The 16,945-nt window shown below is 38.7% G+C and overlaps 1 protein-coding gene across 1 annotated transcript in view; it reads right to left on the reverse strand.

Moving 5' to 3' along the window:
* Positions 1-16,945, reverse strand: part of CATSPERB (cation channel sperm associated auxiliary subunit beta) — a 150,867-nt gene that overhangs the window by 21,163 nt on the left and 112,759 nt on the right. Inside the window, exons 18-21 of the mRNA XM_073010823.1 lie at positions 16,257-16,586; positions 12,270-12,409; positions 4,409-4,606; positions 2,226-2,336 (exon numbers count right to left, since the gene is read on the reverse strand). Coding sequence (XP_072866924.1) covers positions 2,226-2,336; positions 4,409-4,606; positions 12,270-12,409; positions 16,257-16,586 — 779 coding nt within the window. The remainder of the gene's footprint in view (positions 1-2,225; positions 2,337-4,408; positions 4,607-12,269; positions 12,410-16,256; positions 16,587-16,945) is intronic.

Here is a 16,945-nt window from a genome sequence, read left to right on the forward strand (position 1 = left end):
AGGCTGAGGCAGGAGAATTGCTTGAATCCGGGATGCGGAGGTTGCAGTGAGCCAAGATTGCGCCACTGCACTCCAGCCTGGGTGACAGAGCAAGACTCCTTCACAAACAAACAAACAAAATGCAGATTTCAGGATGGTAACTCATAGTTTCTGATGCAGTAGCTATGAGATTCAGAAAGATGCATTGTAGAAATATTTTTGGGGTGGGTGCAGTGGCTCACGTCTGTAATCCCAGCACTTTGAGAAACCGAGGCAAATGGATCACATGAGGTCAGGAGTTTGAGACCAGCCTGGTCAACATGGCAAAACTCCGTCTCTACTAAAATGTAAACATTGGCTGTGCTTGGTGGCACACGCCTGTAATCCCAGCTACTCAGGAGGCTGAGGCAGGAGAATCACTTGAACCCAGGAGGCGGAGGTTGCAGTGAGCTGAGATCGTGCCACTGCATTCCAGCCTGGGCGACAGAGCTAGACTCCGTCTCAAAACTAAACAAAACAAAAAATATTTTTTGAATAATTCTGGTTCAGGATATGCAGGGCTGTACTGTTCAGAAGCTCTGCACTCGATGACGCTATTTAATTTGCATGTCTTTTTGCTTAAGATATACAAATTCTCACCTAGTAGAGTCCATGAAGCTACCATGCTTATCTTGTGCATTGCTGTATCTTCAGAAAATGTCTGGATAGTGCCTGATAACACTGGAAATGCTGAAATTAACACTTGTTGGATGCATAAAAGAGGGGGTAGTAATCATTAGGTGTACATACATTCCCTATTTAACTCACAAGAAAATCTTGGGGAAAAAACCTGGGAAATGAAGGATTTCCATGTAAATATAGTACAGTCATATTTCAGTAGAGGAGGTGGTTCTAGTGACACATCAAGGTTTGTCTTTGGGAGAAACTGGACGTGGAGAAGAACTCAGTATCATAGTTAATCACTGTCTGGAGCAGAGCTTCTTAACCTGAAACCCAAGATTTCACTAGAAGTCTGTTCACTTCCTAACTGTGTGTGTGTGCATGGTGGTGAATGTGTATTAGTATATTTCACAATTTTAAAGCATTCTCTAAGTCTGTCACTGTTCTGGGCACTCAGGATATAGTAGAGAGGAAATAGATAAAAACCTCTGCCTTATCAGCTTACCTTCTCAAGGGGTCAGAAAGACGAGAAGTAAAATAAGTGAGTAAAATATGTAAAACCGTAGTAAGTGATATGGAGAAAAATAAGGCAAGGAAGGAGGGGAGACAGTGGAGATGGGGGTTATGATTCTAAATAGAGTGGTCAGAGAAAGGCTTACTATGATGGTGACTTCAGGAAAAGCACCTGGAGTCAGCCATGTGGTATCAGGCAGAAGACCATTCCACACAGAGGGATTTTCTGCAACTGTGAAGGCCATGGGGTGGAAATATGCCCAGCATATTGGAGAAACAGCAATGAGGCCAGCATGGCTAGAGCAGATCAAGCTGGGAAAATCAGGTCAGATGTAACGCCAAGGCCAAAGTCCAAGGAGGACTTTATAAACCATTGCAAGAATTTAGTTTTCACTCTGAATGAGATGGGAAGACAGTGGAGAGTTTTGAGCTAAAGAAACACCAATTTTATGTATTCATGTACGTGCACATGTGTATGAATGAATATGACTGTCTGTCTGTGCATGTGTATGGGCAGGTGGGTGCATTTTTCTGGAGAGATTCCACAGGCATCCATGTGGTCTCCTTGAGAAGCTGCCCCATGCTGCACTTTTCCTCTGAACCTAAAGGCTCCTCCGTTGTCTCCCTCCCTCCCTCCCTCATTCCACCTTTAGAGAGGCAGGGTGCTGCTGGGAGTTGGTTATTTTCTAGGCAGAATCTTAGCAGAAGTTTAAATGTGCCTGCATTGGAGCAGGCAGTTTTCTTCCCTCCTGGACATCATTCCGTTCACAGAGCTGAAGAGCTGGGGGCTCCTTTCATTTGAGAAAAGATGCTCTAACCCCATCAATGAAATCCAAAGGGGAGTCAGGGAGAGTCAAGGGGGAAAGAGTCCATTTAGACTCCTTGACTCCAAAACTGTATTCAGAAATAGCTGTAAGAGGAGGGGCTAAAGTAGAAGGAGGAGGAACAGAGTAGTAATCATGATAATAACAGCTGCACCTTCTCATTTAACACTCACAGCTACATATATAATTTTACTGAATGATTTCCTGAATTCAAATAAATGCTAGTTTATTTGTAAAAAAGTTATTTACCTTTGACAAGTGAAACAGGTTTCTTGGTATGGGTTTGCTAGGATCTGCATGATAAAAATTATCTGTGAGTGGAATAGCAATTCCCATGTTAGATGGAGGCCTGTAGTTTATCTGCAAGTGATTAAACAAAGAAAATATATAATTCATTATTATGAAGCCTTTAATTTATAGATCTTGATTTTCTAGAAAACAAATCAATGCAAAAATTCCATTTTTAGCTACAGGTATTAAAGCAAATTTCTCCCCCAACTTTTCTACCCCTCATTTTCTAGAATTTCAACAATTTTAACCCATGGTAATATAACTTGTAAATAAGTGAAAAAACTGCCATAAAGTCAATGCAATAAAGTTTAAACACTTTATCAAAGAGTCTCAGTGATGTATCATAGTTAGTAAATAATTCTTCAAGTTTGGTTATTTGCTTTTTGTCACAAAGAAAATTATAAGTAATAAGTTAGTTGACAAAGAGCAACATTTTAGATTTAAAAAGATTCATAAATTCTGATAAGGCAAAAGTTAAAATTATTACATTGAAATGGGTAGATATATAGTTGAACAACACAGGGGTTAGGGGTACAGACCTCCTGCATGGTCAAAAATTCACATATAACTTTTGACTACCCCAAAACTTAACCATTAATAGCCTACTGTTGACCTGAAGCCTTACTGGTAATATAAAGTCAATTAATATATATTTTGTATGTAATATGTATTATATACTGTATTCTTACAATAAAGTGAGCTAGAGAAAAAATGAAAATGCATTTATAGTACTATTCTGTATTTACGGATACTATAACTTTACATCATCTGTTTACAAGGTGAATTGTCTGTCTGAAATCCAGGGAAACTGCAGCTGAAGAACCTCAATCTACAGTGTACTTCAAGAAATTCAGCATTTTTTTTTTTTTTTTTTTTTTATGTCATGACTTTTCTCTGCCTCTTGGGAGTACTTTCAGCATCACTGGTGGCACTTCGTATGGGACCCATGGTGTTATTTAAGGTTTACGGTATTACCTGATGAAAAGTACATTAGAGACACGAGAGGTCACTTTTTATTGTGATTTGCAATTTACTGGCTAGGTGAACTGCTCACGTACAGATGAATAGCCTCTCAGGGCATTTTAAAGGAATACTGGCGACATTTGAGTTCACCCAAGTAGCACCAGGAAGTGGCTACAAAATTATTACAGTAGTACAGTGTGTACTACAGCTGATTGTATGCAGTTATGATTTCATACTGTATCTTTACGTTTGCTTACATTTCTCCGGCTCCATGTAGGATCTGTGTTTGTGTGTGTAAGTTTTGATAAATTTTAACTTTTTGTGCATAGTATATGATAGTAAGTGATAAAATAGACCAGTATCTATATATAATTTATGCATTCATGACATATCCAACTTTTTATTAATTTTTCAGATATTTCTTTTTAAAATGTATGTATTTATTTTTGAGACAGAGTCATGCTCTGTGCTCTGTTGCCCAGGCTGGAGTGCAGTGGCACCATCTCCGCTCACTGCAACCCCTGTCTCCAGGGCTCAGCCTCCCGAGTAGCTGGGATTACAGGCACATGCCACCATGCTGGGTTAATTTTTGTAGTTTTTGTAGAGATGGGGTTTCTCCATATTGGTCAGGCTGGTCTTGATCTCCTGACCTCAAGTGATCTGCCCGCCTTGGCCTCCCAAAGTGCTGGAATTACAGGCGTGAGCCACCGTGCCTGGCCAATTTTTTCTACATTTTTAAGCTATGAGGTTTGTCTGTGAATTTTTTCAATTGTCACAAAATTCCAAAAAAAGTCCAATATATTTCTTGAAAAATATCCGCATGTAAGTGGACCTATGCAGTTCAAACCTATTGTTCAAAGGCTGATTGTATCAGCTTAGGACAAGTCAATGTAAGGGAAAACAGTTGAATATATCACAAAAGCCAAAGGTCACACCAACATATAAAGTGTAAAATGATAATAATAATGACACTAAGTTACCAGGAAAAATAATTGTTTCAGAAAGCTTTTACAGTTTGGAAATCATCATCACATCCTCAAAATGACATGAGGATTAAAAAATAACTGTGAAGTGTTTTGAGCCACTCACAAAAGAAATGCTGAAACTGAATGGGTAGGCAATCACACAAAAGTCACACAGCATTGCTTCTTAAACCGATATACTTAGATTTTTTTTACCGGCAAAGTTTTGATGAGGTTAAAACCTTGACTATCTTTATGAACTCCACTAATCCAGTCTTCAGATGGGATAAATTTGCTAGGAATGTGATGCATAGATCTGAGATAACTACAGCTGCTTTTCAGTGTTGGCACCATGGTCGTAACAAAGCACTCAACAGAGGCTGACCACATAATAAATGCCATTGAAGTTGAACCCTGGAAATAACCAAATAAATGAAGGTTATTTAAAGTAAATGTTACGGACTGAACTGTGTCCAACCAAAAATCACACGTTGAAACCCCAACCTCCAGGATCTCAGAATGTGGCTGTATTTGGAGATAGGGCCTTTAAGGAGGTAATTAAGGTAAAATGAGGTCATTTGGCTGGGCCCCATCCAATGTCACTGGTGTCATTTTATAAAAAGAGGAGATTGGCCGGGCGAGGTGGCTCAAGCCTGTAATCCCAGCACTTTGGGAGGCCGAGACGGACGGATCACGAGGTCAGGAGATCGAGACCATCCTGGCTAACCCAGTGAAACCCTGTCTCTACTAAAAAATACAAAAAATTAGCCAGGTGCGGTGGCGGGCGCCTGTAGTCCCAGCTACTCGGGAGGCTGAGGCAGGAGAATGGCCTGAACCCAGGAGACGGAGCTTGCAGTGAGCCGAGATCGCGCCACTGCACTCCAGCCTGGGGGACAGAGCGAGATTCCGTCTCAAAAAAAAAAAAAAAAGAAAAGAAAAAAGAAGAGGAGATTAGGATATAGACAACACAGAAACTGAGGGGCAACCATATGAGGACACAAGAAGATGGCCACACACAAGCCAAGTAGAGGGGCTGCAGAGGAAACCAACCCTGCTGATATCTTGATCTTGAACTTGCAACCACTAGAACTGTAAGAAAATAAATTTCCATTGTTTGAGTCACCAAGCCACCAAGTCAGTGGTATTTTGTTGTGGCAGCCATAGCAAACTAATATAGTGAAGAATATAGAAAACTAAAAAATATTGAAAAAGAAGAAATAGAAAAAGACATGACAGAAGTAGAAAAATATTTGACCATAAAGATCTGTTTGAGAATAAATCACAATAGAAGACATATTCTTTTCCAGGAAGAAATATATTACAATCTAATTGGTTTTGGGAAGCATTTGGAAATAAGCTAGGAACCTGAGGACCAGCTAGGCACAGTGGCTCACACCTGTAATCCCAGCACTTTGGGAAGCCGAGGTGGGCGGATCACCTGAGGTCAGGAGTTCAAGACTGGTCTGGACAACACGGTGAAATCCCACCTCTACTAAAAGTACAAAAATCAGACGGACGTGGTAGCATATGCCTGTATTCCCAGCTGCTTGGGCAGCTGAGGCAGGAGAACTGCTTGAGCCCAGGAGGTGAAGGTTGCAGTGAGCCAAGATAACACCACTGCACTCCAGACTGGGTGACAGACCTAGCCCTCTCAAAAAAAAAAAAAAAAAAAGGAACATGAGGACTATAGTTAATAATAGTGTATTATATTCAGTACTTAAGTATTTTTGCTGAATCAGCAGATTATCGCTGCTTTTACCACATTGGGGAAAAATAGGTGCCCATGTGAGGTATTTATTCCACAATGGTAATCATTTTACTACATATATGTGTCTTATAACAACACATTGTATTCCTTAAATATATACACAACAAAATTTATTTTAAAATATTTTTAAAAGACTTATTAAATAAATGCCATTATTACATCCAACTAATCTCATTGAGGCTTCCTCATTCACTGATGAGCCCCTGAATATTTGGTTTGATGATATGAATAAAATAACTTTGATTGTTTACTGTTTACTCTTTCTTTCTTTCTTTCTTTCTTTCTTTCTTTCTTTCTTTCTTTCTCTCTCTCTTCTTTCTTTCTTTCCTTCTTTCCTTCTTTCCTTCTTTCCTTCTTTCCTTCTTTCCTTCTTTCCTTCTTTCCTTCTTTCCTTCTTTCTTTCTTTCTTTCTTTCTTTCTTTCTTTCTTTCTTTCTTTCTTTCTTTCTCTCTTTCTCTCTTTCTTTTTCTCTCATTCTTTCTTTTTCTTTAGAGACAAGATCTTGCTCTGTCACCCAGACTGGAGTACAGTGGCACTATTATAGCTTACTTCATACTTGAAGTAAGTATGAGCCTGGGCTCAAGCGATCCTCTCACCTCAGCTTCTTGAGTAGCTAGGACTACAGATGTGTGCCACCACACATAGCTTTTGAAATCTGAAATTTACTCCTAGCAATTTTGAAATGTACAATACTCTATTATTAACTATATTCACCATGCTGTTCAAATAACTAAAAAAACTTTTTCTAAATTTTTTGTAGAGACGGGGTCTCGCTGTGTTGCCTAGGCTGGTCTTGAACTCCTGGCCTCAAGTGATCCACCTGCTTTGGCCTCCCAAAGTGTTGGGAACACAGATATGAGCCACCACACTTAGCCTGATTGGTGTACATTTTGAAAATGAAATTCACTTAGTAATCACTGTATTTCATAAAGATAGATTTTTATCTAGATTTTTGCTAGATTTTAAAAATACATGCACAGTAAATATACTTGATCTTTGAACAATATTAAACAGCAATACAATTCAATAAATTCTATTTACAATTCTGAAGTATTTTTGGAACTTTAAAAACGTAGAAATACTAATAACCGTAGTGATATAGTAGGTTCTGGTAGCAGTCATTTTGTCCTGTCCCCATACTCTGTAGCCCTTAAGAATAGCGTATTTTTATTACCTTTGTCAAACACATTGACCCTGAATCTAAGCAGAGTTCCACTACTAAAGGAAATACAGAGGTCTAATGGCAAAAGTTAAGATACAAGGAAGCAAACAGAAAAATCTGGAATGTTGGAAATTCTATAGTACAACTGACCCAATTTCTATAATTCAATGGCAGGGGAAGAAAATGGAGTAGTAGCTGCCTTCAAATAAAAGACTTAAAAGATAAACAACCAAATACTGTGTGAATCTTGTTTTTATCTCAGTTCAAACAAACTGACTATATATATATTTTTTTAAAGAAAATTAGGGAAATTTGAGTATGAACTACATTTTATACAATATTAAAAAGTATTTTTAAAAAAATTTAGGGATGATAATGGCCATTGTCATTATGTGGGAAATAATATACATTTTTTTAGAGGTGTGTATTGAAATATGTAGGCATGAAATCACATGCCTGATGTTTGTTTTAAAATACGTCAAAACAAAACAAATTAAATAGGGATGATAAAACAAAAGTAGCACAATCTTGACTATTATTTAGTCTGGGTAATGGATGTATGGAAGTTCTACTTTTGTCTATATCTTAAAGTTTTCATGATAAAAAAATTTAGAATATGTAAGAAAAATATTGACTTCAAAGGATTAAAATATATAGGTAAATGGAATGAGCACGTGTCTAAAAGTCTATACACCATGTGTCCTAATTTTAGGGAAAAAATAAGAAAATATTGTAAGTTAATAGTTACTGAGCGTTTTCTGGGTGCCAGGCATTGTTTTAGATATGCTATTTGTAGTATTGTTAGAGTAGGCAGAAGTGAGCAGGAAGAAGACCCCTGGGGAAGGAATCCTTGGAGATGCTGCCCACTGATTGTAGGCGCTGCCCACTGATTGTCAGCACTGCCAACTGACAGCAAAGAAAAAAAAACAATGGTTACAATGGCAACTTCTGGCCTCTTGGACTGGGCTTATCAGGTTTATCAGGCTCTAGCTGGAGATAACTGTGGTAGGGACTCTATCTGATGACAAGCACCGCACTCCTCCAAAATCTTGCCCTAGAGTAGCCTTTTGCTCATTATAATACTAAAAAGCACACCCTGGGTGGAGAATTTAAATGCTAATGAGACATACGATGCGATGTGTGTACTAGCACGTGCAACCACAGGGCATGCGCCCAAGGGACCACTCGAAACCTGCTTGCAAGTAACACCCCCTCATGGCCCTTCATGAATAATCATGTAAGATTCTCAGGAAGAAGGTTTCACCAACGCTAGCGGGAGCTGGATCGTTCTCTCGAGCAGCCAGCTCTGAGCGTATTGTCGCTTTAAATAAATTCCCTTGCTGCACATCTCTTGGCTGAATTTTTTCCTCCAAGAAGACAAGAACTGAGGACCCCACACTCCTCCTGGTAACATTATCATATTTAATTCTCAAAACAACCATATGAAGTAGCTATAATTATTGTCACCTCCATTTTATAGACGAGGAATCTTAGCCACAATAAAGTAACTTTCCCAAGGTCACCCACAATACCAGAAGTGAGAGCCAATCCAGGTAGTCTTCTCTAGGGCTCACACTTTTATCCTCTGTTCTGAACCTCTACACTGCCTTTTTAAATACCCAAAATGTTAAAAGTGCTTAGTCATCCTTGAAAGATATGGCTAGGTGCAGTGACTCATGCTTGTAATCCTAGCACCTTGGAAGGCCTAGGTGGGTGGATCGCTTGAGCCCAGGGCTTTGAGACCAGTCTGGGCAACATGGTAAAACCCCATCTCTACTAAAAACACAAAAATTAGCCAGGCGTGGTGGGCCTGTAGTCCCAGCTACCAGGGAGACTGAGGTGGGAGGACTGCTTGAATCCAGGAGCCCAGTACTTTGAGAACAGCCTGGGCAACATGGTAAAACCCCATATTTACTGAAAAAACAAAAATTAGTCAGGTGTGGTGGGCCTGTAGTCCCAGCTACTAGGGAGACTGAGGTGGGAGGACTGCTTGAGCCCAGGAAGTCAAGGCTGCAGTGAGCTGTGATCACACCACTGCACTTCAGCCTGGGCATCAGAGAGAGACCCTGTCTCAAAAATAACCAAAACAAAACAAAAGAAAGATAGAATTAAGCATATTTTTCCTTCTCTTTCATAACGTATATTCTAAATTTGCTATACTTATGAATATAATGTGGAATAATTAAATCAATCTGGTTAACATAGCCATCACCTCGAATACTTAATCATTTTGTGGTGAGAACATTTAGAATTTACTCTCTTAGCAATTTTGAAACATACAATACTCTATTATTAACTATATTCACCATACTGTGCAATAGAACTAAGAAAAACCCATATTCTTTCCGTCTGAGATCTTGTACCCCAGGGGTCCCCAACCCCTGGGCTGAGGACCAGTACCAGTCTGTGGCCTGTTAGGAACCTGGCCTTACAGCAGGAGATGAGTGGCAGACAAGCAAGTATTAGTGCCTGAGCTCCACCTCCTGTCACATCAGCAGCAGCGTTAGATTCTCATAGGAGCTTGACCCTTATTGTGAACTGCACATGCGAGGGATTCAGGTTGCCCATTCCTTATGACAATCTAATGCCTGATGATCTGAAGTGGAACAGTTTAATCCTGAAACCATGCCCCCGCATCCCAGTCCATGGACAAACTGTCCTCCATGAAACTGGTTCCTGGTGCCAAAAAGGGTGGAGACCACCATTGTAACCCTTGACCATCCTTCTTACCTCCACCTCTGTAACCACCATTTTGTTCTCTTCTTCTATGAGTTCAATTTTTTAGATTTCACATACAAGTGAGGATGTATGGTATTTATCTTTCTGTGCCTGGCTTATTTCATTTAGCATACTGTTCCAATTCCATCATTTTGTTGCAAATCACAGACTTCTTTTAAAAGGCTGAGCAGTATTACATTATGTATATATTCCTGTACCACATTTTCTTTATCCATTCATCTCTTAATGAACTTTTAGATTGACCCAGTAACTTGGCTGTTGTGAATAGTGCTGCAATAAACACTGGTACACAGACATCTTTTTGACAAACGGATTTGAAATATTTTGGGTAAATACCTAGATGTGAAATTGCTAGATCATACAATAATTCTATTTTTAGTTTTTTGAGGATCATCCATACTGTTTTCCTTTTTTATGTTTTTTTTGAGATGGAATCTCTCTCTCTGTTGCCCAGGCTGGAGTGCAGTGGTGCGATCTTGGCTCACTGCAACCACTGCCTCCCGGGGTCAAGTTATTTTCCTGCCTCAGCCTCCCGAATAGCTGGGACTACAGGCGCATGCCACCACGCCTGGCTAGTCTTTTGTATTGTTAGTGGAGATGGGGCTTCACCGTATTAGCCAGGATGGTCTCGATCTCCCAACCTCAGGTGATTCGCCCACCTTGGCCTCCCAAAGTGCTGGGATTGCAGGCATGAGCCACCGTGCCTGGTCACATCCCGTTTTCCATAGTGACTCTACTAATTTGCATTCCCAGAAACTTTGTACAAGGGTTCCCTTTTCTCCACATTATCACCAAAACTTATCTTTCATCTTTCATCACTTTGTACCTCATAAACTATTAATTTACAATAAAAAAAAAAAGGAAAAATGCCGAAGAGCACATTTATTCTGTATCTGTATCTAGTCCTTTCCAGCGATTTTTTGTGGTTCTCATTTACTGAATAAAGTAATGCTAATGAAGGGTTTATGCCCTGGTAATTGTCCACTGTTAAAAAAAAATGACTTGGCCGGGCGCGGTGGCTCAAGCCTGTAATCCCTGCACTTTGGGAGGCCGAGACGGGCGGATCACGAGGTCAGGACATCGAGACCATCCTGGCTAACATGGTGAAACCCCGTCTCTACTAAAAAATACAAAAAAATAGCCGGGCGAAGTGGCGGGCGCCTGTAGTCCCTGCGACTTGGGAGGCTGAGGCAGGAGAATGACGTAAACCCGGGAGGCGGAGCTTGCAGTGAGCTGAGATCCGGCCACTGTACTCCAGCCTGGGCGACAGCGCGAGACTCTGTCTCAAAAAAAAAAAAAAAAAAAAAAAAAAAAAATGACTTGTAAATTTATAATTTGAAAAATGTTTGCTTTTCCTGAAGAATTGAGATATTTCTTCCTCTCAGATACTAGGAGTTTAGTAAGCTACATGTGTTTTATTTTTCACCATTTAGTTTTCATTTAGTAGCTCATCTTTATCACAATTTCAATAAATCAATCATATTAAGTACATATTAAGAACATGATATGAATAATAAGCCTTTATTTCAACTAGTGAATTTCTTATTATTTAAAGTGTTCCCTTTTTTTTTGAGACAGTTTCACTCTTGTTGCCCAGGCTGCAGTGCAATGGCATGATCTCAGTTCACTGCAACCTCTGCCTCCCAGGTTTAAGCGATTCTCCTGCCTCAGCCTCTCGAGTAGCTGGGATTACAAGTATGGGCCACCAAGCCCGGCTAATTTTTTTGTATTTTTAGTAGAGACGAGGTTTCTCCATATTGGTCAGGCTGGTCTTGAACTGCTGACCTCAGGTGATCCACCCGCCTTGGCCTCCCAAAATACTGGGATTACAGGTGTGAGCCACCATGCCCAGCCTGTGTTCCCTATTTTTAAGCAGTTGAAGGAAGAAATGTAATTAACCTGTATATACGTATAAAGTGATAAAAAGAAGTCCAAGTTAAACAACAACAAAAAAAGAAATGGCCTCAATTGCTACTGTTTCTTGTTAGTTTTTTCTTTAATTTTTAATGGGATATTTGCAAAATTTAGAAATTGAACATATTAAATTGCCAAGATTTCACTGTGTTTTGGCCTGCAAAAGAGTAATTTCATATAGCTCAACTTAATATTTTTATGGTGAAAAAATATGATTCAGAAATGTGCAGTTACCTTTAGTTGCATCTCAATTTTTCTTTTGTTAAGTTTGATAAATATATAAGTAATTACTAAAAATATTATGTAGGACATAAATCATTTTTATAAAATTATTACAACATTTTCTTCAATATATTTATCCTTGTAACCCTATACTCTTATGTGTGTACTTATAAACAGAGATGTCTAAAATGGTGCTCATTAAATGTTAATAATAATTGCTTTAGAAAATTTTTTCATTAGTAAGAATGTTTTGTAAATGAAGAAAATCCTACCTGATGTAAAACTTTGCTAGCTGCAGAAATTGATATTAGATAACTGTCAGTATCATCAAAAGCGGCTTCAGCTTTAACTTCCAACAAATTAGGGTTTCCAACAAACACAGTCAGTAGTGGTATTTCAAGCATTCGAAAACCTATGGAAACAAGGTTAACATTAATCTTATATACTGAAATCTGTAAACTCAATTTAATGATTGGCTAATCAGATTTTAGAACAAAACCAGAATCTATTCTGAAGGTTGCATGATGGCTGCACATAATTAGCAATTTATACAGAGTCAACTTTAAGAGTTCTGTTACAGGAATGGGTCCTGATCCAGACCCCAAGAGAGGGTTCTTGGATCTCGCACAAGAAAGAATTCAGGGTGAGTCCATAAAGTAAAGTGAAAGCAGGTTTATTAAGAAAGTAGAGGAATGAAAGAATGGCTACTCCATAGACAGAGTTGCTGGTTGACCATTTTTATGGTTATTTCTTGATGATATTTTAAATACGGGGTGGATTATTCATGCCTCCCCCTTTTAGACCATATAGGGTAATTTCCTGACGTTGCCATGGCATTTGTAAACTGTCATGGTGCTGGTGGGAGTGTAGCAGTGAGGACGACCAGAGGTCACTCTGATTGCCATCTTGGTTTTGGTGGGTTTTGGCTGATTTCTTTACTGTAACTGTTTTATCAGCAAGGTCTTTATGACCTGTATCTTGTGCTGACCTCGCATCTCATCCTGTGGCTTAGAATGCCTTCACTGTCTGGGAATGCAGCCCCGTAGGTCTCAGCCTCATTTTACCCAATTCCTATTCAAGATGAAGTTGCTCTGGTTCAAATGCCTCTGACAGTTCTCAGAAAAATTCTTTACAGATATTTTCTCAGAGAAATGTTTCCCTCGTTCCTCAGCCTGGTTCTCAAATGCTAATCAAGGTCTCCGATAATATTGGCTATGCTGAGTTGGTTGACTGAGTAGAAAAACTGAAGGGTACATGGTCAATTGAAAGGGCTGCCAGTCAACTGTTGCCAAGATAAAATTCTTATGCATTTCAAACAAAATATTTCACCAGACCAATTTCTGCCTGCAGGCCACCTGTTTGCAACTTTGCCATACCAAGGACTTCAATGGAAAAACAGATTTGAAATACTATGTGGTCTAACTGGCATCTTTACCAATCAATAAACCAGAGTTCATAAACACCTACAGTTGTTTCCCTTAAACCAAAGTGACCTAGCCAGTGCTTCCTAGCCTTTACCTGGAGATTTTGTTGAAATACAGATTGAGCAGGTCTGGAGTGAGGCCTGAAGTTTTGCATTTCTAACAAGTGCCCTGGTGATGCTAACACAGGTTCAGGGACCACACTATCAGTAGACTGGACTAGATTTTTCCGCAGAAACAGGCAACTTAGTTGATTTGTTGATTACTATTTGCTTCCATCAAACTGAACACGTATAACTGACTGAGCCCTTTAATAAGCAATTCAGTATATTTTAAAGGGAAAATAATTAGAACATTGTGGCGCTGGTGACAGAATGTAGAGAGATTACAATGGAACAAATCTCAAAAATTCAGAAATGGTCAGAATAATAGGTAAATTGTATACTAAGATAAAGTTATATTTTGAAATCAGTAGAGAAAGGATGCATTAGTCAATAAATAATGTTGGAACAATTAGCTAACCATATATAATAACCAAAATAGAATAGAGGTAACCTAAAAATTAAATGGAAAGTTAAAACCATAAAATTAAAACTCTAAAATTACTTGAAGGAAATAGGGACAATTAGTCATACAATCAACAAGAAAGGATTTCTAAGGGTTTCAGATACAAGAAAGGTTTTCAGGACATTTAATCCACGATACTGAGGGAAATAGATGCTCTCAATTTTTTGCAAAACTTCTAATTTTCACTTATATAAATTACTTGGTTCTGTTTTTTCAAATAAGCTTTTTTTTTTTTTTAAATAGCATTTTGTCCTTTCGTTATGGTTCCTATATCTTCTTTTACTCTGAGAGTTTTACGCATACTTATTTGATAGTGTCTTTCTGATTTTTCTGTTATCTCAAGTTCTTGAAGCCTAAAATTTTCCTATGTCTGTTGACTCTCAGTTAGGGTGGGTCATTTCCTTACGTAGTTTTAAAGTTCTTTTCCTCAATTTGTGATCAATGGAGATTGATTTTTCCCTGGAAGTCCATACTACCTGGGTTATGAAAGTATTCCTACAGAGAGTTAATTAAAAAAATATTTTTAATGTAATAAAATTGTGTGTGTGTGTGTGTGTGTGTGTGTGTGTGTGTGTGTGTGTGTGTGTTTTAATAGAGACAGGGTCTCGCTATGTTGCCCAAGCTGGTCTCAAACTCCTGGGCTCAAGCTATCCTCCTGCCTCGGCCTCCCAGAGTGCTGGGATTAGAGGCATGAGCCACCGTGCCTGACCCCTACAGAGAGTTTTGTGCTTCCTTGCGTTGGGGCCCAGGTGTTATTATTTCTCAGCTTGGAATTCTGCATCTGAATGCAGAATTCAGTCTCTGAATGTGATACAGTTTTGAAGTTTCGCTTTTTTATGGGAAATTCCTTTTCCCCATTCTAAGCCCATGCTGCTGTGTGGACAGAGTTTTCCTAATTCTCTCTTCATGATTAGACGGTCCCAGCTTTCTTTAATGGTCTCCATTCCAACTTCCTTCCACAAAGTAGTAAGGCCCAAAGTCAAACTTTCTGTCAACACTTGGGCATTAAAACCCATCTCACTGCCTTATGATCAGTATCTGGGTTTCACATCCTTCAGGGAGTCATACATTAGCTAATCTCTTGGTTTTAAGTTCCCTCTTCATTTCTGGTGACACAATTTTCTTCTTTTTCTTGCCCTTTCTCCCCTACTCCCTCCCTTCCATCTTTCCTTCTTCTCTTCCTATCTCAGTTATTTACTAAAATTTTTTGTTTTATTTTTTCCATTGTGCTATTTCTCTAGCATCTTCAACAATTTTTGTATTACTTTTGTAATAAACAAATAGCTTGAAAAATGGAGGAAAGTATATAATTCTATTTCAAAGCCATTTTTTTTTTTGGCTTAAAATAAATACAGTCATCCCGTGGTATATACAAAGGGTTGGTTCAAGGAGCCCTGTATATACCAAAATCCACATATACTCAAGTCCCCAAGTTGGGCCTGTGGAACCCACATATAGGAAAAGTCAGTGCCTGTGTATATGTGGGTTTCACATCCCGCAGAAACTGTGTTTTCTGTCCGTGTTTGGCTGAAAAATATCTGCGCATAAGAGGACCTGCACAGTTCAAACTGGTGTTGTTCAAGGGTCAACTGTAGCTGAAATAAATGTAACAATACTAAAGTAATTAAAAAGTTTTCATTTCAGAGGGCAACAAAAATCTATACTAAAATTCTGTGTCAACTTGGGCTGGTAGCAATCTCATTTTCCTCATTTGTAAAATGAGGATTATAATCTATATTTTTAGGGTTGTTGTAAACATTAAATAAAATAATGTATAAAAATATGGCCGAGTGAGGTGGCTCACGCTTGTAATCCCAGCATTTTGGGAGGCTGAGGCAGGTGGATCACTTGAGGTCAGGAGTTTGAGAGCAGCCTGACCAACACGGCAAAACCCCGTCTCTACTAAAAATACAAAAACTAGCTGGGTGTGGTGGTGTACACTTGTAATCCCAGCTACTTGGGAGGCTGAGGCAGGAGAATCGCTTGAACCTAGGAGGCGGAGGCTGCAGTGATCCGAGATTGTGCCACTGCACTCCAGCCTGGGCGATGGAGAGGGAGTCTGTCTCATAAATAAATAAATAAAATAATAGTTTAATATAGAGCCCAGTACACAGTAAGTGCTCAATAATTAGGCACTAATACTGTTAGTAGTAGAATGCCAACAAGTATGGGAACCAAAGATAAAGTCAGTCAGTATCAAAGAGTATATTTCACATTCAAGAAAAGAAATAACATTTCCTTTTGATATTTTCCGATTCAAAACAAACTTACCTTTTGAATTCCGTATGACCTTAACTTTGAAAACATGAGAGTTTCCCAGATCAATGTATTTCACAATGTTGAGGGATGGTGAATCATCATGTTGAAACCAATAATTACATGGTTTTGAATATATTTTCCATGTTCGTCCATTCCTTTGCCCAAAGTTGTATAAGAACCATGTGTTCTTTAGAAAGGTCATATTGTTGGGTGCATTTTCAGGCATGGTAGCAATGGCTAATGCATTCTTATTATCTAAAATGCTTGTGATGAGGAAGCTGCTGTACCCAGGAAGCACTACAGTCTTCTCTATATCTGTATTTTCGAACAAGGCCTGAACAACTGGAGATTAAACAGAAGAGACTTGGTATTAAATCAAACATCTGATGTTTGCCAAACAAACTGATTTACATAGCTAACAAATACACTGTTTGAGTTTTTAAACTATCTCTTAATCAGAAAACACATTTGCCAAATTTTAGTCATAATTCAAATTATTTTATAGAAAGTTTATCATGAATAGACCATGTACCTATGCTTTAATGTTTACTGTGAAACTATTGTATACAATTTTTGGCAGAGAAAAACAATGTAGAGCTAAGTAAAGTTGATTTTTTTTTTCACTATGGAACTACTAAAAGCCTTAATAACCTAAAATTTTTTTTTTTTTTTTCTTTTTTTTTTTTGAGACGGAGTCTCGC

This window comes from Chlorocebus sabaeus, chromosome 24 (assembly GCF_047675955.1).
Source record: "Chlorocebus sabaeus isolate Y175 chromosome 24, mChlSab1.0.hap1, whole genome shotgun sequence".
NCBI classification, from domain to species: Eukaryota; Metazoa; Chordata; class Mammalia; order Primates; family Cercopithecidae; genus Chlorocebus; species Chlorocebus sabaeus.